The sequence below is a fragment of the Ursus arctos genome, unplaced genomic scaffold (assembly GCF_023065955.2).
Source record: "Ursus arctos isolate Adak ecotype North America unplaced genomic scaffold, UrsArc2.0 scaffold_4, whole genome shotgun sequence".
In the NCBI taxonomy this organism is placed as follows: Eukaryota; Metazoa; Chordata; class Mammalia; order Carnivora; family Ursidae; genus Ursus; species Ursus arctos.
The window spans coordinates 77184831-77209752 of NW_026623056.1; the positions used below are offsets into that span (position 1 = coordinate 77184831).

The window sequence follows — 24922 nt, forward strand, 5'->3', positions numbered from 1 at the left end:
TTTTTTTTCAGTATTTCTAACTTAAAAATAGTTAGAGATGTCTGATGCAATTTAACTTAATTATTGCATATCTGGAATGTTATTTCTGGGTAGTTTTTGTTTTAAAGCCCCATTAGTTTAACCCTGAGTTACCAACTATGCCCGTCTGTATTTGATGTGAATACCAATTCAATTTAACTCAAATATTTGTTAAGCCACTAGTTTGCAGAAAATTAGGGCAAATGTCTTAAGGTGTAAAGTCACACAGGTCTCCTAACAAATGTAAACCCGTGGTAAGTACAGTAGGCTATTAACCCTCAGAATACCAGCAAGGTCCACTAGACATAATCTTACCTTTTGAGTTTCATTTTGAGTAGTTCTTGTAGGGGTCAATATTTCTGACTTTTACTCTTTTTTAGGGACATTTTATTTTTAAGAAATCAAATAAAGCTCACTTTATCTTATAATTACTTTCATCTGTCCACTGCAACTTTTTACATACCTAAAATTTTTTGCAACATTTTCAACATCCCAAGAATTATTTCACCATTATTCGTTAACTATTTCCGACTATATTGAAGAAGACCAAATAATATGAAAATGAAAGGATGAGGAATTGCCTACAAGGATGAGGCAACAGGGAAATCATTACAGGTTTTTTTCTGGTGTTCCCAAAATATTACATCACCTTTCCAGAAGGTATGGAAGAAGTCAGGAGTTTCCATCGAACACAACCAAAAATCACAAATGTTCATTTTCCACATTAGCAAATAGGAGAAAAGTGACAGGAGGTACTTTACAAATATTGAACAAATTGGACTATGAATGAAACTGATCATAGAAACGAGACCTCAGACCATGAGTCTTCAGATGACGATATCCTAGATGGCTTTTCTCAGGCCCAAGAACTGAGAAGTGAGCAATGTTAGAATTCTAAGGAAAAAAAGGGAAGCATTCTCATGCACGTTGTCATTCAACAGGAAGGATGACACCATTCACTGTTTTTGCTAAGGAAATGTGTGACAGTATTTTCTCCTCTTTATGCTTGCAATAAATTTTATCATGTTTAGGCCACAAATTTTTTTGGATACAGTTTGGAGGCAGACAAATACCAACAGCAGGAGTGACTACAAAGGTGATCAGAAGTAAAGAACCAATGTAGAAATGGAAAGAAGAAAACAAAACAAACAAAAAACCAGACTGATGATTCTAATGGGTGTTTGTAAGTCCAAACTTAGAAATATTTTCTAATTATGAACAGAAAGTGGTTCTCTCTCTTCAACAAAATTAGGACTTCTCCATGTTTTAAAAGTATTGATTTTTTACAATTATCAAGTGAAAATGCAAGAAAAAACCAAGGAGTACAATAGGCTGTAACCTAATAGAGATGTATTTTAAATCTGCAGTCGGTATGTATAAGACGAATATATTCCAGGTCCATGCACAGTAGGTGACTAATTAGCAGCTAGCTGCATTCAAAGCATACTGCCCGTTTCAGAAATCTCTACCTTCAAAACGAGGAAAAGATGGAATAAAACTCTGGGTTTACTATATTAAATTTTAATTCAAATTAAAATATTGACCATATTAATTATTAAAATTTCTAAGTGAAGTTATTTTTCACTATCCCTTTATTCTTACTTTTGCAAAATAATTTAAAATATAAGAAATTATAATACTATAAAGGGTCCTCAGTACCTAGATAAGTCAGTGGTGCTGGGCTGGCTTTTTTTTTTTTTTTGGCTGTGAGCGGGGGGTACAGAGGGAGAGGGAAAGAGAATCTTAGGCAGTCTCCACACTCAGCAGCCCAGAGCCGGACAGGAGGCTCCATCTCAGGATCCTGAGATCATGACCTGAGCTGAAATCAAGAGTCAGACGCTGACCTGACCTTGTCACCCAGGCGCCCCTGGGCTGGCCTTTATGGTAAAGTGCAGGACAAGGCAGGTGGGAGTGATTTTCAGCTAACTGGGCTCACTGAGCACTGTAAGGTATGGTGTTTTCCCAGGTGTGCACACATGTGTATACACACACACACACACACACACACACACACACACACAGGGTTGAGGCAACCTTCATCAGCCAAAGAAAACTCTCCTGGGCCACAAAATACAGCTCAAAGAAGGGCGTGGTGAGATGCAGTCAAAAGCACTCAGTCATCTGCATCTGTGTTAAGTGGCTTTTTTTTAATTAAAAAGAAAAAAATATATCATCTCATTATCTAAGAAGACACATTAGCTTACCTCTCATTACAGTCTCACCAACATTTGCAACCCTGAAAACAAGAAACTATGTCACCTCAGATTCTGCTTTGCGTGGGGGAAAAAAAAAACGAGGACCTACTCCCGTTAGGAAAAGTGCTATCAATAAAAGAATGAGAGGGTCTTTCCTTATGCTATTTGCTGTACAAATTCAACAAACCCCGTGGATGATAAGGTTTTTCGGGTAGATTCTAAGTTCCAGGTGGGAGCACACTGGCCCTCTGGATCTGCACTCCCAAGGCCTGGCTGCATACATTAGTGTCCTAATGAATCTTCCCATAGAAAAATCCTTACCCATGATGACTGGAATCTGTATACTAGTGACATAAGCAAGCTGCATTACTGATCCCTCAAATAGGTATTTTGAGGTGGTCTGAGAACTGAATCACTGTAACACTGCAGAAATAAATACTGAGTTATTTACAAAAGAACTTTGGGAACAATAACTGATTTGTCCACATTCAATCTCTTGAAAGACTTACCTCTTTTTCAATAAGGTCGTAAAACAGAGCTCATCCCATGCTTTTCTAAATGCCACATTTGCAATAGGAACACACTCACCTCCTATCAGAACAAATCTCATTAACCACCAACCAACAAAAGTGTATTCAACTGTGGATCAAATTTCGTTTCTGGGAAGATCAGAGTGAGGCTTTATTTTCTTGTCTTCCAGAACTGTCGTATGGTGTGTTCCCCGAGGACACATTACATAAGACGGGTTCAATTCCTGCTATGATTCTGCATTTCAAGTGTCACAAGGAGAGCTAGCTCCTGGAACAAGGAAGTGCCGGGTGGCAGGAGCCCAGTTTGCGTGCAGGTCAGCGATACAACACCTCTTCCTTGGCTGACCTGCTTCGCCAGATGAGAGTAAAGGCATATATGCCCGCAGGGCTAACAGAAAAGCGCACTGAACGATGAGGTGCTACAAGGGACCTGATATCCTAATTATATGAAAGTTCAAAACAATTCTTTCACATTTTGAAAACATGGCACAGTTACAAAGTAATAAAAAATTTAAGAGTTCAACCTTAGAGTGTATCACTGGGCTATCTATATAGTCCGTCGTCTTCATGGAAAATCAAGGGTGATGAGAAATTTGAAGGATCTGAAGCTACGACGTCCTGTCCAGTGGCCACCAGCCAAGTGGGACTATGAGCATTTGGAAGCAGAGTGAAAGGGGCTGTACGTATAAAATACGCACTAGATTGTGAAGACCTTGTGTGAAAGAAATAAAAAAAAATAATGCTAAATATCTCATTAATACTCTTTCCACATTGTTTACATGTTGAAGTGATAGTATCCTGAATATACTGGATTATTGTTAAAACTGATTCCCCAGCTGCTTCTTGCTATTTTAAAAGCGGCTATTAGAAAGCATCAACGGGGGTATCTGGCGGGCTCAGTCTGTAGAGCATGTGACTCTTGACCTCCGGGTTGTGAGTTCAAGCCCCACACTGGGTCGCAGAGATTATAAATAAATAAACTTAAAAAAAAAGTATAAACATGCATTATGTGGCTCACATTATATTTCTACAGGACACATCTGAGCTAAAACCAAGAGAGATTCTGTAACACCTATTTATGGACCATGAAGGCCTTACCAAAAGCTGTGAAAATTTTTTTTAAAATAAATAATTGAATTTGGTTAATATTTCTCCAAGACCAGTGCATAAGACATTTTTGGTACATAAACTGTAGTTTGGATTCTGTCAGATAAAAAGAGAAATGACTGCAATTAAATGGGAGAAAAGTCCATATAAATAAAATAAAACATATAAATAAAATAATATAAGGCAAAGGTAGGACAGTAAAGCCAAGTATTTCAAGGGATAATCAGAGAAGACTTGCAAAGGAGGTCTTTTTGGGTGAATGTTAAAAAATACACAGGATTTTACAGCTCATGATAAGAGGTAGCACTTGAGAATTTACAAGCATGGAGGAATTATCTGGGAAAAGGAATGAAGCAATTTGTGGGTCAGGCAGAATAAACGCCAAGTAATGGGAAGAGAAGTCAAGGTATGACGAGTCCTGTAAGACAAAAAGCACGCGGGTAACAGGAGGTGCGAGGCGCTCACGTGGGAAGGAATGATCAGAGGAGTTCGCGTCGAAGCAGGTAAAGCACCATCTGAACCCGGGCAGCGGCGGCCGTTCCGGGAGCAGACAGCACTCTCCAGGTGGAGGCGAAGGAGCAAATGCGAAGGGAGACGGAAAATAACAGAATGGATATGTGAGTGGCGTATAAGCATATGAGGAGATGCTCCACATCACGTCGTCGGCAAATACAAATTAAAACGAGACACCACTACGCGCTTACTAGCATGGCCCGAACCCAGAACAGTGGTGACACCACGGGCTGGTGAGGAGGTGGAGTGACAGGAGCTGGCCCTCATTGCCGGTGCGAATGCAAACCAGGACAGCCATTGGGAAGGCAGTCTGCCAGTCTTCCATAAAACTGAACATACTCTGGGGCGCCTGGGTGGCGCCGTCGGTTGAGCATCCGACTCTTGCCTTGGGCTCAGGTCACGATCTCAGGGTCGTGGGATGCAGCCCTGAGTCGGACTCTGTGCTGAGCACGGAGCCTGCTTAAGATGCTCTCTCTCGGGGCTCTGGGGTGGCTCAGATGGTTGAGCGTCTGCTTTCGGCTCAGGTCATGATCTCCAGGTCTTGGGATCGAGCCCTGCGTGGGCCTCCCAGCTCAGCGGGGAGTCTGCTTCTCCCTTTGTCTGCAGTTCCCCCTGCTTGTGCGCTCGCTCTCTCTCTCTCAAATGAATAAATAAAAAATCTTAAAAAAAAAAATGCTCTCTCTCCCTCTCCCCACCCCCACTCGTGTGTGCTTGCTCTCTCTCTCTCTCTGTCAAAAACAAAAAACAAAAAAAAAAAACTTTAAAAACAACAACAATAATAACAACAAAAAACCCTAAACATACTCTTACCATACAATCCAGCAACTGGGTTTCTTGTTATTTAGCCACAGGAGCAAAAAACATAGGTTCACACAAAAGCTTGCACGTGGATGTTTATGGCAGGTTTATTCACACGGCCCAAACTTAAAAGCAATCAAGCTGTCCTTTAGGAGGTGAGCTGATAAACTATATACATCCAGACAATGGAATATTATCGCGCACTAAAAAGAAACAAGCTATCAAGCCATAAAAAGACACGAAGGAACCTTAAATGCTTATTATTAAGTGAAAGAACCTTATCCGAGAAAACCTACAGACTGTATGAGTCCAACTCTATGACAGTCCAGGAAAGGTAAAACTATGAAGACAATCAACGAAAGATCAGTGGTTGCTAGGGTTGAGAGGGTGGGAGGGTTGACCAGGTGCAACACAAAGGATTTTCAGTGAAAATACTCTGTATGATACCATAATGATGGCTACATGTCATTATGCACTCGTCCTAACCCACAGAATGTACAAGAGCAAGAGTGAGCTGAGCCCTAACTGTAAAGTAGGGATTTGGGATGATCACGTGTCAGCTGTAACAAATGTACCGCTCTGGTGGGAGCCGTGGATGTTAGGGGAGGCTACCCATGTATGAGGGGGGAGGGGATGATGGGAGCTCTCTGTACCTTCTGCTCAATTTTGCTGTAAACCTAAAACTACTTTAAAAAAAATCTTTAATAAATTATTTTTTAAAAATCCAAGAAACGGAGTGAAGGTAATCAAGTGGTATTCAGATAGAATACAATTACAGTAGGGAAAATGGGAAATAAAGAAATGGAAGAAGGTACAGAGAGATGTCGAGGTAGAGAAAATTCATTAATTTACTCAACAAACATGTACGAGTGCCTACTAACCCCCACATACCATGATGTAGCAATTCAGACAAAGGACTGTGAAGGGGTCATCTGTGGAGCGTGAAGGAGAGTGATGGACTCTCCCTGTGGAACCAAGGAGAATGAAGGTGGCTTGGATCAGCTGCTATGTGGAAGGAGACAGGTCATCAAAGAGTGATAATTCAGCACATCTACTAACACAAAGATCCCAGCTGATGTTACAGCATGAATAAGAAATGGAATTAACTGATAGGGTTACATGACATGATACATCAACCTTACAAAACTCAGAAGCAATTAAAGGGAGAAATGACTTTTTCCCAAAAATGAAAGATTGACAAAAATATGGTGAGAAAATGTGAAGGGTATCAACAAGTCTAGGATATTCGAATGAATAGGAAAAAATGGTTATCCACTGGGTCCATCCAGGTTAGAAAGGACCCTCCCTCCCAACCAAGAAGAGAGAAGAGAAGAGAAAAAAAAGAAAAGGAAAGCAAAGAAAAAGAGGATAGTGGGGGCACCTGGGTGGCTCAGTGGTTGTGCACGCTCTCGATCTTTCTCACTCTCTCCAATAAATAAATAAATCTTTTTTTTTTTTTTTTGAAGTAGGTTTTATAAGACATTCAAAAATGTGTTAACTGGGAAAGAAAGAGGGCCTGGTAAAAGCCTGTTACTCTCAGGATACAACAGAAATACCTATTCTTAATTAGAAAAGTCACTGAATGGTCACAAATGGTGGGTCACCAACCTCGATACAGGGTTATAAGTGCACAGCTAACTCTCATTTTAACAGCAGTCATGGAGCTCTCTTAGTTTACTTGCCATTATTTGGGTTGTTTGTTAAGTACAGAGTCAATGGAGTGATGGGAAATGAGCACGTATCTAACAGACTGACCAAAGAAAATGGCCGTCCAACTTTAAAATCCCCTTTTAATACTGGTTGCACTGTCATAACGTAGTAATAGCCCTCATGACAAGAATTCTCTCAAGAACTCATTCTGAAACTTCCAAATCTAGATATGACTGAGGAAAAAATATGCAAAAACTATCATAAAAGCCATTAAGAACTAGGCAATTCCAACTTTTAGAGAAAGCAGTGATTAGATCCAAACCAACAGACATTTCTACACCTGGCTCATGGAATACAGGTGAGGGACCAGCCATGGTCCAGAACACAATCAGTCCATCCCAGGGAAAAAAGCTCAGATGCCTTCCCACTGGCAAAACCTGCTCTCCCTGAGGTTTCCTGCCCTCGGAGGAGTTTATTCCACTGAACTTTAAACTTTTACAGAGAGAAATATTGTGAAGCATACAGTTGATTTTCACCTTATTTCTTCTCTTGTTCTTTGTAATTCACTTATTTGTTTGTTTAGCTTTATGTCCTGCTACACTGAATACAATTTTTCTAAATCTAGCAAAGAGGTAACACGAAAGAGCTTAACTAACAAAAAAAGTTACAGTAAAATTGGATAATAGTCACCAAAGAGAAGCCTGACATTATTAACTGATAAGAAACAGCACACTGGGGGGGCACCTGGGTGGCTCAGTCGGTTAAATGTCCAACTCTTGGTTTCTGCTCAGGTCATGATCTCAGAAAATCTACTTGAGATTCTCTCTCCCTCTGCCCTTCCCCCCTGCCAACTCCCTCGCTCTCAAATAAATAAACAAATCTTAAAAAAGTATATGTTTGTAAAATATACAATATATATTTGTAAAATATAGTTGTTTCTGTAAGATTATTTTTAAAAATTCTACAAAATACGTTATAAAAAATAACTGACTCTGTAAGTCAGAAAACTTTACAGTAATAACCGTAAGTCTTAACAATTCATACTTATGTTCTTTTGGAAAATCTGTGATACCGGGGAGTATCTGAAGGGATCCTGGAGAAAAAGGAGAAGTGAGATCATCATCACCGCTGGGGGATGACACAGCATGAAAATGAAGATGGAACCAGATGGTCTTTCTAACCCCAGAATTCTAGTTTTATAATTTTAGTATCTGAATATAGATGTTTGCTTTTAATAAAAAACAAGAATCTAGAAGTTATGGGATTAAGATCCCAAAGGAAAAAGAGGTCAAAATATAATTCTTAACTATCATGAAACCAGAGAATAAAGAATTTTAAGCAAACACTTATGAATGCCTCTGACTTCATTCACAAAGGAAGAGATGATTAAAGGCCAAAACCCCACAAAGACAAACAAAAAAGCTAAAACCAACTGTTCTTAACAAAAATTCAGATTTTGTTAATGACTGATGAAATAATCCTAAAATCTTCTCAATTATAGACCAAAACAGAAGGCCAGTCACACACTCAGGATTTCAATTCTCTACGGAACTACATCTTACACTATTAGTGGAATTTTGATCCCAGCTTTGGAGATGAAAATAAAATAGTTAAAATTAACTCAGTGATGGTGATCGATTAGATTAAAATTACACAGTTGGCCGTAACCATAATAGGAATTCATGGTTAGATTTTTTTCCTCATAAAAGCAAACTCTTGACAGGAGTGGACAAAGATCCTTTTAATGAGAAATGGAAAGATACATTTATAGAACAAAACTATATGCTAGATGTTCTGGCATCTAAGAGAGAACAAAGACAAAGGCCGCCTTACCTCCCGTCTGCATAGTCTGTGTCCGCTCCGCCCCACCAGACATCCGAGTCATCCTCCTCTGCGTCGGCTGAGTCAATATTGTCACTTTCCTCGGCCAGCGGGCAACATACAAATTCCACCCCTCGGAACTTGTCAATTCCACAAGGCAGCAACATGCCATAGTCGTGCAAGTTGGTACTCTTCTCACTACAGGTCTATAGAAGGTAAGGAGAACACAGTGAGGGGGGCAAAGTAGATTTGCTTCACTGTAAGAAAATCCCAAATATAATCATCAACAGAGAGAGACCCAATATTTCAAGAAACAGTTTCTCAATGGAAAGGGCCATTTGCTTTTTTGAGTGGATTTACAAGTTTCTTTAGCACAGACTACTTTGGTACCCTTATTTTTTTAACTTATTTCATAAAGGTATGTTGTTATACTATAACTATTATAAAAACAATCGGAATGGAAACTCTTTAGGAAAGAAGGTATAGAAGAGCCTGTGGGGTGAATGGGTATCAGAGAACCAATGCTCTGTGGTGTCATTAGTGCATCAGGAAGACATGATGGCTCCATGTATGTCCCCAGCCTACTTCCTCCTCTAGTCCACATGGATGCGGACGTATCTCATTCTAGAAATTCAAACTCTTTTGGCTCACTTCCAGAATAACAATCCTGGGAAGAAAAGAAAAGTATCCTCTGCTATGAATCAAAACTTACAGTCCAAATTAGAGATTTCTCCATCAACATCTTTTTGCTTTCCTGGGATTTGCTAAATTTGCACAAATCGAGATTCACATAAAGCTTTGAAAGCATCCACTGGTGACGGAGGAAAGATTAATAATTCAACACATGGATAAACAATGAAAATATTACAGAGTGTATTTTGACCTCATAGGAATTAAAGTCATTTTTGTTTCTTAGTAACAACTTTTTTTTTTTTAAACTCAAGAACAAATGAAAATGAAATTATCAGATGGGTAACTGAGCTTCAAATTATCTGGTTTGTTTTCTTAAGATCCAAAAAGCTCTTAAACATCCAAATCTCATTTTCCTATAAAGGAAATTTTGTTTCACAGTAAGTTGGAACACATTATTTTATAAAAGGCAAAATTAATGCTAATTCTTAAGTGGTGTTTTTTGCCTAACACTTCAAAGCTATCTGAGCTAGATCAGGGTTTCTCACTCTCAGTACTATTGATATTTTGGGTCAGATAATTCTTGGTGGAGAGAGGCTGTTCTGTTCACTGAGGAATGTTTAGTAGAATCTCTGACCTCTAGCCCCCAAATGCCAGTAACACCACCACCTCCAACTGTGACAACCAAAAATGTCTCCAGACATTGGCTCATGTACCTGGGGAGGGATGAGGGAACAAAACTGACCCCATTTGCGAAGCACTGATGGGACAAAGGAGCCTAATTCTAGGAGACTGATCTTCCACAACAACTATACACACTTACTAGAAAAATTTCATAATATACCAAAGGGACAAAGCAGTTTTGAAGACAACAGTAAGTGACATTTGATGCTAATTGTTTTATGTTATTTATCCACTTTGCCAAAAGCAGGGGTCAACAAAGGTTAGGACTGGTGCCACAGATTCAACCACGATAGAAAAAAATGAAGATGTTAGCATGGCATGGTGAACGCAAGACTGCATGCCGTAACTCAGAAACTCTTACTATCGGACAAGCTATTTCCTGTTTTACCACTGCATTCCCCAGTAGATGATAGGAGAAAAGGTCAATTTCAAAAACTTGGTATAGGACAAAAGAAAACAAGAGGTAAATAAAACATAATTTGGGAAAAGAGGTACATTTTCAGGTTTATGGCAAGTATAATAGTTTCTAGTTTATAAAACATGGCAGAGACATATAATAAATCTAACTAAATCTGGCTTTGACTCTTCAAAATTACCCGTGGATAGTTTTTTCTTTTTAAAATAAGAAATATAACTTATTCATCAACACGGCTACTGCCTGAAAATATCTTCTACAATGGCTTTCATTGCACATGTCGCCAGGAAATCTTCACTTTAGACGAGGAAAGAATGTCCGGGCTGTACCTCTTTGGCGACAGTGTGCCAGTGAAGGTGAGTTTCACAAACGTCCATCCTCTCCTGGTGCAGGAATTTGCACTTGTCGGGAACAAGGAGGGCGTCACTTACAAACTCGCCAACTGCAAGAAAAGGAAAATGCTCACGTCATTCCATCTGCATCACAGGGCTCTTGTCCCTGGGTCGTTATCAAGGAAAGACAGGCTAAAATACTTCAGAAGGTATACACAGCTTTTGAATGACGAAGTAATCAATCCAAGAAAGGCTGGTACCCTTAGAATGCTGAGTCCTGTGTCCTGAGGTCAGTTCCTTGCCACGTAATCCTGATGGTTAAATTACTTCCCACATGTGTTAAGTGAAATCTTTATTTGATTACTATGAAGCTCTGACTGCAAAGTTAATCATACAAAAAGCTGCCATTCAGCTGCAACAAGGGGAAAAAATACAGACTGACACTGCGAGGCAATCATTGAGCGGAATCAATATAAATAATTGTCCTTCCCTCCTTCTTGGACATTTTATCTGTTCATAAGTTAATAGAAAATGTAGCATTTTTCTACTTCCTAAACAAACAAAAATCTATATATATACATAGTTTACATATATGACACACACACACAGAGTGTAATTCAATTAAATTATGAACACTACTGCTTAGATTTTTGCTGTATTTTTAAAGAAAATGTATATCACACAAATTATTTCTAGCATAACTGTTACTGCAGATAGAAAGGTATTATATAAAGTCCTACAAGAACGCTTACATTCTTATGAGGATAAAAGTTGGATAATTACAGAATGTAAGCTATGAGCTTAAGTTTTGTTTTGTTCACTACAGTAACTCTAGCTTTTAGCAAGATTCTGCCCACAGAAGGCAACGGATGTCCTGATGAATGAAGACATTAAATGCTGTAATAGAGAGGTGCCTGGGTGGCTCAGTTCGTTAAGCGTCTGCCTTCCGCTCAGGTCGTGAACCCAGGGTCCTGGGATCGAGCCCCGCATCAGGCTCGCTGCTCAGCAGGGAGTCCGCTTTTCCCTCTCCCTCTGCCCACTTGAGCTCTCTCACTCTCTCTCTCTCTCAAATAAATAAGTAAAATCTTCAAAAAAAATTAAATAAATGCTGTAATAGAGATGAAGACGGTGCTGGGCCTACGGAGTGAACACATTCGCTTGGGTGCACTGGGAAAGAACTCGAAGTAGAAACAACGTCACAGATGAGGCTACAGGGAGGAGGAGGAGTCCACCGTGTAGAAAATGAATGGAAGCTCCAAGATGTAAGGCCAGCATCTATCTTATTTAACATTCCACTCCTGATCCCTGGCTCAGTTCTGGCAAACATGACCATCCTGATAGATGGATGGATGAATGGCAAAAGGCACTTTGAAATGAGGGCAAGTCCTGTGTAAAAGAGAGGAAAAAGAAAGGGCGAGGCATATTGTAGAGAGGGCAAAAGTCCAACGTGGCTGGAACACCAGGTGCGTGTGGAAGGGAGTGCAGAAGTAAATGAGACTGGAGGAAACGCTGGGCTCTTAACTGTAAGATCTAAAGTTCTGGATACCACTTTGGAGGCAACATAAGCCCAAAGATACTTGAAACAGGAATGCCATGCTCAAGTTGGTCTTTCCGATAAAACTCTCTAATCAAGTGAGCGGAGGGAGACAGCTGACTAGGGCGCTGCAGTCCTTCGGGCAAGACAGGCAAGAACAGATTTAAACCAAATAAACAGGGAACACAAGTTGTCCACACTCCAGCAAGGAATGAATTTTTTTTTCTTTCACAGTGGGTTAACACCAAATTTTCTGAAAAGGACCATAAAGAGTGATGAAGACCTTGAGAGGGAAAAGAAAAAAAACCTTTTTCTATTCCCATTACAGAAAAGTGTTCTTTAAGACTTGGTGTCCATAAAGGCGTTTAAATTTGAGTCTGTTTCTAGCTCAAACACTTAAGATGTCTCATGATATTTGAGGACTTATTTTAATAAATAATATTTAGATAAAAACCTAAGCAAATCATAGGGGATGAAGAGCCCTTCATCTTGTCATTCCTTAAATCTTTAAGACAATGCACGATGCCCACAGCATGGTACTGTGAGTCACAGAGAATGCGAGAATTATGAGACGTGATGCCCCCAAAAGGCTGTGGGTGCTGCTTGTGGGAAAGGAGCCCATGAGTCCTGGGAGCCTATGCCAAGGTGGTGGCCGGGGCCTCACGGGCAACACTGCACCTCAGCTCGACAGCAGCTGTGCGACAAATCTCTTACAGTATCAACCTTACTTCCCAGGGGAGAAATGCCTGCCAAGAAACGTGTCTAAGGCCACCTGCCCTCAGCAGATAATAACCTCACCCCAGAGATGAACATTAAGGTACGCAGTTTAGGGAAAGAAATAATAATGCAACGGACATCACATTTTCCCCCCTTTACTTTTACTAAGAATACTATCAAACAAACCAAAACCATGAAACTAAATCCCCCATGAGCTGGAGAATGGAAAATAAAAGTAATCTCATCCAAAGCCAATACACCTTCCCCAGGTGGACTCTTCAAGGTTTGTCAGGATAGGCAATCAACTGCAGCTGTTAGCAAGGATACTTGATACCTCAGTGTCCCGATTTCCAAGGCCACACAAGAGGAGTGAAGGTGCCTTCTTCACTCACAGGCTCTGGTCAGTCAAACCATATTGCCGTATTTACAAATGTCCAACACAGTAAGTGATTTTTTTTTTTTAATTTTACAATTATTGGAAAGATTAAATGCCTGGCCCAAGGCTATTAAGTCAGTTCATGAGACAATCAGGAGCAGGTATCAGACACTCTCAACCTCGACCTGAAACAGTCCTTGCAGCATAAACTGGTCAACAGCTGGCAAACAATAGAGTGTCTGGTTTTACTTGCCTGGAGGCCAGGCTGCTAAAGACTAGATTTTACCGCAAAGCCAAAGTCGTGGAAAGATATTTGCCTTGGTAAAATCTCATGTTCCTCAAAAGGACATGTATTGCATTAATTTGTAAAAAGATATTAGAAATTTTTTTTTAATTTGCAAAAAAACATTTCACTTAGCATTGTAAAGATGCTCTTAGGTTTCTAATAATGTACATAGCCAAGAAATATATGCCCCCTGAATGAGACTGCTTTTTTTTTAAAGAATAAATACTGGTTATTTAATAAGCCCTCAGGCCAAGAAATATATGCCCCCTGAATGAGACAGCTTTTTTTTTTTTTTAAGGATAAATACTGGTTATTTAATAAGCCCTCAGGACTAATGGCAAAATAGGAAACTCATTGTACTTTAACATAACATTAAAATAAAACTTGGCAATGACTATGTGGTTTTACAGCCCTGCTTAAATTACTTTCAAAATTGATGAAACGTACCAGAATGTTACACATCCGAAATTTCAAGCAATTAAACCACAAAAATCTGTTAAAAATTTTTAGTAAAGAATTAAAGAGGAGTGGTAAAAATATAATGACTCCTTTCTCATAAACTAATTTAGTATAAAATGGCTTATATGCTCTCCCCTTATAATTCTAAAAGAATTATTCTTAACAACCCATGATACAACAGGGGACATATGGGAACTCTCTGTACTCTCCATGTCGCGTTGCATGAATCTAAAATTGCTCTAAAAAATAGTTTTTTAATTAAAAACAAAAACCCTAACAGTACGTACCTGGAGTTTCCATATAAAACTATGTATGCTTTTATTTATTTATTTTTATTTATTTTTAAAGATTTTATTTATTTATTCGACAGAGATAGAGACAGCCAGTGAGAGAGGGAACACAAGCAGGGGGAGTGGGAGAGGAAGAAGCAGGCTCATAGCGGAGGAGCCTGATGTGGGGCTCGATCCCGTAACACCGGGATCACGCCCTGAGCCGAAGGCAGACACTTAACTGCTGTGCCACCCAGGCGCCCCGTATGCTTTTATTTTTAAAATAAACCTTCTGGTTTCTTTGGTCTGATCGTTCAGGTAAAACACACACACACACATACACACACACACACACACACCTTTGAACAGAATTCAAGTGAAAGAGATTGAAATGAATGAAGTACCATAATGAGAAATCATGTTCCTGTTTATTTTGACCTCTGGGACATCTGGCACCCGTGAATCCTAGTGCATAAATTCATCAATATTATACTGTGCAAGTTTATTGATAATCATACAATCTGGTCTCTTATTTAAAAAAAAAATCACAATTTATATCACACACATACACACACACACACACACACACACTCCAACTGAAAGGGGATTTTCAAAGCTAATGAACGAGATCTGCATTTGGCCAAAAAGTCTTGGCAAGATGAACAATGATGTCCAGTTCAATTGGGACTCGGCAGGCCTTAATCCACTGGCTCTTTGGTGGTCTTTGAGAGGGTTGTCTAGCTCAAATTACCTCATTTTGCAGATGGGAGGCAAAGAACCCAGGTCAAGTGGCTTGCCCACAGAGCCAACTGGCAGTGGACATGGTCTAAAAATCTGGGTCTCTGGGTTCTCCATCCAAGAGTGGTAACTCAACTCACTATCATTTAAACTCTGGTCGAAATAAGTAACTTGCCAAATTCCCTTTGGCTTTTACCAAAGTAGATTCACTTTTAAACTATAAAATGCTTAAACGTTATCATATACAATGCGGTCCATTTGACAATAAAGCTAGATTTAAATTACCTAGCAAGCCATAAAAAACAGCTGGGAATGCACTGCATGGCATAGAACAGGACGCGTGATAAGCCGTGGCTTCAAGACCTGATGGGGGGCTTTCTCTCATACAACAAATCTGGTCCTGAGGCTGGGGCTGCTGCAGGCATTCAATGCCACCCTTATGGTCCAGGCTATTCCCATTTTCTGTACTGCCATCCTTAGCATGGTGGCTTTTGTCTCATGTTCCGTGGTCAGTAATGGTCACAGTTGCATGCAGGAAACAGGAGGAACAGGCCAAGGCATGATGGTTTTCTGTTTGGGTTTTTTTTTTTTTTTTTTTTTTGCCTTCACACAGCTTTGCTCTTTCACATGGGATGGACTCCCTCCCTGTTTTCTACATCCTCTGTGCCATGACTATGTCATCTGGCCGTGCTCAGCTGCAAGAGAATCTGTGGGAGTATTTTCAGCTGAGCACATTGTCACTGTGAACAAAAAAAAATCTGGGATTCTTTTAGAAAGGGAGAAGTGGGAATAAATATTAAATAGGCAGGTAGCAGAGTCTCCCATACCAGGGAATTCAAATATAGGAATGTAGCTTTCAATTTCCGTGCCTTTTCAAAAGATAGATAATTCCAGGAAGAAGACAGAAGTGAATATGATGGGTTACAACTAAAACCACCAAGTCTCCGAATTCATGGCACAGGGAGAAATTTGGGGGGGGGGGAGGGATGGGGAGGAAAGAGCAAAATCGTGCACAGCTGAGACTGCTCAACTTTCAGAGTCTGAGTGGGATTGCACAGACTGATTAAAAGATTCCAGAACCATACATGAGAACTTCAAGTTACAGAGATCTCGGAATTAAAAAAGTGTTTCTATGAACTTGCAAATATTACGGTGGTGTTGGCCAGAATCATGGGGGAACAAACAGTGGGAATGTCTGAGGTCTATGCATTTCTGCCCAAGGGGTGTCCTTCCTTCCTGGTCCTTTAAGAGGTAAAGAGGATTCGGAAAAGGGGGGATGAGGAAGGGGGTCAGGGTCAGAATGTTCCAGCAACGTCGTCACCGAGTAATGGCAAAGCCCGTTTCCTTCCCTGTGCTATATATACTCCACCACGAGGGAGGAGACATGGCCCGGATCTGGCTCTTGAGGTAAGATGCCGACAGTTACAGCAATTCTGGACTCTGTGCCTGGAAATCACACAGCTGCTGCGGGGACATCACCTCACACCGTACTCGGAACCATGCCGATCTCACTGCATAAGGGCAGAATGAGCCTGACGAGTTACAGAATCAGCCCAGGTCACACATGGAGGCAATGGTGGAGCTGGGAAAGTGAGATGAGTTAACAGTCGGATAGCACTCAACTCAGTGCTCACTTATTTACTCTGATGATGATGATGATGATGATGATGATGATGATGATTTCCTCCCAGTATCCATTCACCAACCACTACTGTTTCTCATATCAATACCAATTACAAGGACAGAAACAACTACCCTTCATTGTTGACTGATCACCTATTATGCTCCTTCTGAAGGCAGTGAGGTTTTAGGCTCAGTACCTTATCACCGTACAGTTATAGTTCTATAGTTCTACGTTTGAGCATTGCTTATGATGTAATGGGTAATGGTCATGCCAATCCTGGTCAACACAGTGGGGTGGAGTCCCTCAGCACGGAATCCATGTGACCAATCTTTTCACCTTCTGTGCTGGGCTCTGGTCCTTGCTATGAGGGGAGGGGTTTCCTGGGATTCCCCTGGCAGTCAGTCTTTTATCCACTAACTTTTCATTGCATAATTTCTATTTTTAATTAATGCTGGATACAGGAGTGAACAAAACAGATGGAACTAAATGAAATTCTAGAAGGAAAAGATAAAAAAAAATAAAACAGAATGTCAAATGGTAATAAACACCATGGAGATAAAGCAGAGAAAAAGATAGGGATGGGGGAAGGGGAGATGTCATGCAGAGGAAGTGGAATTTTAAATAGATTTGTCAGGGAAAGCCTCACTGAAAATATAGCATTTGAGGGAAGGCCTAAGGAAGTGAGGGAACAAATCATCAAGATATCAGTGGGAGGAACATTCCAGGCAGAGAAAGGAACAAGTACAAAGGTCCTGAGATCGAAGTGCGCCTTGTAAGTTCACAGAACAGCAAGGAGATCAGTGTTGTCAGAGAGGAGTGATGGGGAGGAGGTCAGTGGGTGAGTGAGAGCGGACTGTATGGGGCCTTAAGCATTGCCCACACTCTGGCCAAAACCCTGAGTAACACAGGAAGTCTCTGGAGTGGTTTTCTAAGTGAGTTATTCTTGCCCTACAGGTCAAGATTGGGAGTAAAAAAACCGGTAGGGTGCTGTTGCAGTAATCCAGGTGGGAGATGACAGTGTCTTGGACGAGGCTGGTAGCAACAGAAATGGTGAGCAATAGTAAGATTCTAGATGTAGTTTGAGGCAGAATCTAAATGATCAAGTAAGGGCATACGAGAAAGAGAGTCAAGGATCTAACTTGTTTCTATTCCAGTAGCTAGAGGATACTTTATACAGAAGATGATGGAAAACAGGTCAGACAAGACCCTTCCATTTGTCCCTCATGGACGTGCAGACAGGTGAACACCATAGATTCATGTGCTTATTACCCTACACAATTACATACACGCATATCAAAACGAGAACTGTAGATTAATGTTTACTCAGGTAATTTTTAACTTTACCATTTCGGAGTTTCAGTCCATGGACAATTTTTCTTGAATTTGCTCATTACGTACCATTATTTTCTAACTTTCCCATGTTATCACACAGAAATTTTTCTGGGAGGCATTTGTGCTCAAGACATGGGAAGAATACTTACAGGGTAGCCAAAATATTTCTCAACACACCTCCCCATGTGATAAAACCGTGGTTAAGTTTTGCAGAGTAGGGAGTTACTGGGTTCTCCAAGAGGACAAAAGCATGAGTTACACATTGCTTTAAGAACTGACTGTTGGCTACCACCAACATTTCTTTATAACTATTACCAGACAGCAGTGAGAACGCAGAGCCTTCTTCACCTCGGAACTATTTGCCAGAGGGCAGACACTAAATGGATTATGTTAAGGTAAAGGCAAAGAAAAAAAGTGAAAAAAAGAAAAAAAAAGTGAAAACCATAAGTTTCACTTAAATTGTCTCTCTAATTTATTTGAGTGAAGGGAGCACAGCCTTATATACATACATAAATGCTGGGGTGAGTACAAGACAGAAATAGTGTTTGACCAAGGCTCTGAAAAACACTGGTCTCAAATAATGAAAACAGTTCAATGGATATATACTTAAAAGACAGAACACAATGAACATTTGTTAGCAGTTTTGCAGCTTTCAAAAAGCCTCACATAGGAATGAGTTAACAAGTCTGATAGAGCTATGCAAGTGTGCTGAAATTGAATAATTAACTAAATGGAGGGTGGATGGTAGAAGTCAGGCTTTTCACTGCTGGGAATGAGAATTTACAGACAAGCAAGGGGAGGAGGTGGAATGATCCATGGGGTAATAAGATAGGAGATCTGGAGATGTCAGGATGAACTCACATTTGGCTTAATATAGATACGATGCCTGGCTTTAAGGATACTCACAGATAGGTATAATACAAGGGTGTGTGTACACAAAGCTATTGCTTGCTCTGTCAGCTGAGAGGGCCCAGGGGCTAAGGCAGTCTGGTAGCAAAGAGCACACCCAGCTTCTGAGATCAGACGAGATCAGGCATGTTCGGGGTGGTATGGCGCTAGACTCATCTTGGTTTCTAATACCATTCTCCAATAAAAGGGGCCGGGGCTCCTTGGAGAAATGGCTGATTCTAGGACTGGTGCAGGATATTCACAAGATGAGTCTGGAGCATCTTGTTCAGGAAAAAAAAAAAAAAAAAAGAGGCTGTGTCAAATAAGCACAGCAGCCAACTAAAAAAGCTCCCAATGGCCAGGGCAGAAATAATATGAGCCATAAAATATATGAAGTAGTACTGGATTCTAACTCAATGTATTCGTAAGTCCAAATGACTGAATAAATAAATCAATGGGTGGAAAGAGACAAAACTGCAGAAGAATTCCAACTAATCTACATAGATACTCTGTCCTCAAAGAGGTGAAGCATAAATCTCTACTCCTTGATTGTAGGCTATGCATGGTGACCTCCCTTCTGAGTACAGCGCACAACAGGGGAACAGGGAGTAACTTTACACTGGAGAAACCTGACAAACACTACCCCAGCCATCATGGTCGGCAGTGACATACCAAGTTGGTAATATGTGCACTTACTATAGGATGAAAAGGCCACTTTACTTCTGTGGTCTTCTTTCCAAAAACCCATAACCCCAGTCTAACCATGAGAAAATTCCAACACAGGAGCACCCAACAAGATACCTGACTGGTACTCCTGGAAACTGCCAAGGTCATGAACAACAGGGAAAGTATGAGAAGCTGTCACAGCCAAGAGGAGGCTAAGGAGATCTGACAACCAAATGGAATGGGTTTCCTGAATGGGATCTTGAAAATAAAGAAAATCTGAACAAAGTATGGACTTTATTAATAACAATGTCTCACAATTGGTTCATTCATTGTAACAAATGTACATCTTAATGGAAGATGTTAAACTGGCTGAGGTGGGTATTTGGAACTCTCAATTTTCTGTAAGTCTAAAACTTAAAAGTTTTCTTAAAAACTTTTCTGGAAGTCTTCATATAAGATTTCATACCTATTTGCCTCTGCATCAACATTCTGGCCTTCAAAAGCATGGTTGTGAGATTATAGCTGAAAAGAAACAGGGGTTAGAAAGATCTTGCTAAATGTGGGCTTCTCTCCGATGGCACTTACAATGACTAAACAGAGCTTGGCTTTCGATTTTCTAGGCAAATCTCTCCCTGAATCATATGTGTGATGTGTAGTATTTAAATTCCATTTCAGAATTATCACACATATCAATAAGAAAGGAGATGCTTTGCTTTCCAAGTTTAACCTTGTCTTAGAAATGTAAACGTAACCCTTTACAAATGAGCAATTTCAGGCTTGAAGACTAATCTCTGCGTGGCTCATGACAGAGCCAGGCTGGACTCCAGGTCTGGCTGAACTGTAATCCTCACTACACCCCAGTGAAGCGTTACAACATTCCACAAATTCCGCATCATGGTTTCCTGGCCAACCGACCCTAGATTAGCTAAACTACATGGGCTCTTCCTGTTGTCTCTTTTACTGTATACTTGTAATCATTCCAACATCAGTTAAAAGATGGAATTATGAAAATAACGGCTGTTAAATCTTTCCAGATCAGGGGTGTGCAAACTCTGGTGTGCTGTGTCGGCACATAGCCTCACCCTTCCTCCCTCTCACCCCAGCACTGGGACCCCAGTGCCTCTCACCCCAGCACCTGATCTAGTGTGTGGGATGTGCCTGAAAAACAGACCTCCCCAGAGGGATTCTGATTCAGGTGGTTCAGGGGCCACTCTGAGAAATGATGTAGACAGCAGGGCTTCTCAAGATTCAGCACAGACACAAATCACCTGGGGATCTTATTAAAACGCAGTTTCTGATTGGACAAGCCCAAGGTGGAACCTAGTCAGCCCCTATAACAAGCTCCCAAGTGAGTCAATTTCGGCTGTTCCTTCAGGTAGCAAGGGGCCACTTAAGGTAATCCATTATAACTAATCTTATTAAGGTTGTGGTTTTTGTTTTTTTTAAAGTTACAGGTTATTATGAAACACTTTTTAGAATGGCTTGTCTTTTAATTTTTTTTTTTTTAAAGTAGGCTCCACGCCCAATGGGCGGCTCCAACTCACAACCCCGAGACCAAGAGTCGCACGCTCCACCGACCGAGCCAGCCAGGCACCCCTGGCTTGTCTTCTCCTTTTTCTTTTCACTGTGTTAGAAGACACATAACATAAAACTTACCAGTTTAGCCTTCTTAAGTGTACAGCTCAGGGGTGTTAAGTACATTTACGGGATCGTGCAACCAATCTCTCTTCATCTTGCAAAACTGACACCATACACATTAAACAATTCCCCTTCTCCTCTTCCCCGACCCCCTGGCAACCAGCATTGTACTGTGTTTATGAATTTGACGAATCTAGGAACTTCATATGACTGGAATCATAAAGTATTTGTCTTTTTTGGGACTGGCTTGGTTTGTCCTTTTAAAAACATATCATCGAATCCTTCATGCTTTCCTTCCCTAAGCCTGGATCTTGTCCCATAGATTTCTCATTCTGGCACAATTTTAAGAATGGAGTGTCTTCTCACACAGCCCTGAGAGCCAAGTTGCTCCTGTTTTGTCTTTTCTTTCTTTAATCGCAGAAGATAAGAGAATAGGGTAGAAAGAATTCTGTATTGAAAGGCAGAAAGGGAGAAAATGACAGAGCGACTCAGAAGCATTTAGTGATTTCCGTGTATGAAAAGGTGAGGCTAACGATACTTCTTGGCCACGGAAGCTCAAACAGGATGTGGGACAAGGATGAACATTCAAACCTAAAATGATTCGGTTTAATTTTGTTAGCACTCAGGACTGCTGAAGACCACTGCGCACCCAGTCCCGCGAGCGCTACAAAACAACAAGCCACAGTCCTACACAAATGAGCACAGAGCAGCACCGTCCGCATGGGACGCAGCCACGTTGGCAGTTTTAAATTTCTAGCAGCTACATTAGGAAGGTCGATTGTAGTAACGGACTTCATTTAACCCAGCATATCCTAAACTTCGTCATTTCAACGTGCAATCAATGCAAAAAACTTACTACTAACGCGGTCTGCATTCTCCCCGACACTCCCCGGACCAAGTCGTCAATAGCTGGTGTCTATTTTCCACCTCCCCACACGCCAGTTTGGACTAACCACATTTCAGATGCTCAACAGCCACGTGTGGCTGGTGGCCCACCACCGGGCAGCACTCGCTTAGGGTCAAATTTCGGAGAGCAGGAATATCTTTCAAGGAGTGATGAGCTGAATGTGGACAGGATGAGCTTATGGGGTAAAATCTGCATCCAGAGATACAGGCCTCAAGAGAGAAATAAATCTTACGTTTGAATACACTGAAGAGACCGTATTCACAGTTCTATATGCTATCAGAATGCCATACATATTAAATACCGAGAGGGCTATCACCACAATTCAATTTGTTACCACCCTTAACCCTATTTACCAGCAAACAGCCCTTTTCCCTCATTTCTCTTTTTGCAGTTCTCATACTTTTAATTTTTATTATAGAGTGTGTGATGAATTCGGAGGTGGAAATTAAGGCAGATTTCCTTTACACCCAAACCTACTCATCTTCAGCCTTGTTCAGTGCTGGATATTGAGAGTTGAACTGAAAAGCAGATAGTGTGGGGGCACCTGGGTGGCTCAGTCGGTTAAGTGTCAGCCTTCAGCTCAGGTCATGATCCCACGGTCCTGGGACTGAGTCCCATGTTGGGCTCCCTGCTCAGTGGGGAGTCTGCTTCTCCCTCTGCCTGGTGCTTCCTTTGCTTGCACTCTCTCTCCCTCTCTCTCTCAAGTGAATAGAAAAAATCTTTTAAAAAAATGAGAAGCAGATAGTGTGGGGAGAGTCTCCTAGATTCTTTATTTTGTCTCTCGAAAATATAAGTATCCTCACTGGCTGCTTTCTCTTAATACTTTCTTTCTACCTTATTAAAATATTCATAGCCTGATAGATTTTAAAGATGCAATTAATTAGGGTTATATATGGGGCTTTTAAAAAGCCACATAACTGCTAACAAAATACCAATCAGGACTGATGTGCCGTGAGGCCAGAGAACCACCGGTTATTACCCAAACCTTAAATTATACAGAGAGGTAAAAATACACAGCCTGTTTTTTCCACATACCGTACTCAGAAACCCACATGTGAGGTAGGCTATCATCGAGACAGGAAGAGGCATTTTCGCCAATAAACTTCTCAAGAGCTGGGGACTGGCACTTCCAAGGCCCTGACTATCCCTCTTTCCAACCCATTACTATTCGGCCTTGCTGGAACAATCTTCCTCAAGTCTTCTCTCAATGTTTATAGTGACAAGCACATTCATCCACTCTCAAGTTCGCTGTTACCACAGCACTTTGCTCCTTAAATTCAGTCTTCTCGAGCTTTCCAACTATGGAGACAACTTCTGTTCTTCCATGCTCTGTCTTAAGCTACTTGTTCTTTTCCTTTCACTAATTCATCTTTTAATAAACCTGATTTTAAAGTTAAGACACTGCCCTCTATGCTCTACTACTTTCTCACTCAGATACAACCGGCCCTTGAACAACATGGGTTTGAACTGAGTGGGTCCATTTGTATGGAGAGTTTTTTCAACAAATACAGTACAGTATTATAAATGTATTTTGTCTTCCTTATGATTTTAATAAGATTTTCTTCTCTCTAGCTTACTTTATTGTAACAATACAGTATGAATAATACACATAGCACACAAAGTATGTGTTAATTGACTGCTATCAATAACGTTTCTGGTCAAGAGCAGATGACTAGTAGTTAAGTTTTGTGGGAGCTGGAAGTTATATGTGAATTTTTGACAATACAGGGGCTCAGCACCCCAACCCCCATGTCGTTCAAGAGTCAACTGTATATCACCCATGTCCAGGAATTCAACAACTTCCTCCACTCTTTCAATGATGACCTTTCAGTTGACATTTCCAGTCCCTAGCTGGACACCTACTTAAGAGGGTAACGCTTTTAGCAAATGTACACCTGACCATCAAATTTTAGAGCTGTACCCAAATAACAATAAGCAATTCCTCATTGGGTCAAACATCTGTCTTATGTGGAAGCAAGAAAAAGGAATAGAAACAACAGTCAACATGTGTGTGTGGGGGGGTGGCAACCATGGTGGGGACTGCTAAACAAATTCTCCTTGGTTATAAAACCCAGGTCCCCTTTCTCACTTAACTATGCCTCTACTTTCTCAATTAATATTTGCCACTACTTGATGTCCCAAGCCCCATGGGTTGTACCTCTATCACACTCAAACTATCCATATTCCTGAAGCTGGACCTCAGATCATGTCACACGTAGAAATGTTCTGAATTTCTCAACTCCAGTAAACCACTTTGTGGGCAGAAACTTACCTTCTAGCTCTCCCCATTCCTTTCCACCTGCTACAACTGCTCATGACCCCGTGTCCCTGGACTCTTTATGGCCCGCTAAAGTGAGCAGAGGTTTCACCGCCTTCCTTCCATTTATTTCCCTGCAGTGTGGCCCAGACACGTAGTGCATACATTCATCACCAGTGCTTATAACCAGCTAGCTACCTCCCCGTGTGCTCATGACGCCCAAGCTAGATAGCTTCCAAACTAGTTGTTCCAGCTTCTCTCTGTTGTACACGTGAGATCCCTAGTACCCACCTGCCACACTGGGCTCCCTGAGAGCTTATTAAGTGTCCCTTCTGGATTCTCTTGTAACAGCCCGGACTTGAAATGTCCACCTTTAGTTGACAATGGAGTTGTCTCCTAACAGTCAGAGGAATATATATTGCTTTATATTTCAGGAGTTTTCCAACTCAAAACTTTTCAGGAAAGGAAAAAAATACATCCTAAAAGATGCAAAGCTACTTAGGGCAAAAGGACTAGATAGAGAATTCATCAGGAAAAA

The 24922-nt window shown here is 40.8% G+C and overlaps 1 protein-coding gene across 6 annotated transcripts in view; it reads right to left on the reverse strand.

Annotated features, from left to right (window-relative positions):
- APP (amyloid beta precursor protein) overlaps positions 1–24922 on the reverse strand; it is a 256039-nt gene that overhangs the window by 140001 nt on the left and 91116 nt on the right. For all 6 annotated transcript variants that reach the window (XM_026518051.4, XM_026518205.4, XM_026518127.4 and 3 more), the window contains exons 4-5: positions 10691–10803; positions 8645–8838 (exon numbers count right to left, since the gene is read on the reverse strand). In XM_026518051.4, coding sequence (XP_026373836.1) covers positions 8645–8838; positions 10691–10803 — 307 coding nt within the window. The remainder of the gene's footprint in view (positions 1–8644; positions 8839–10690; positions 10804–24922) is intronic.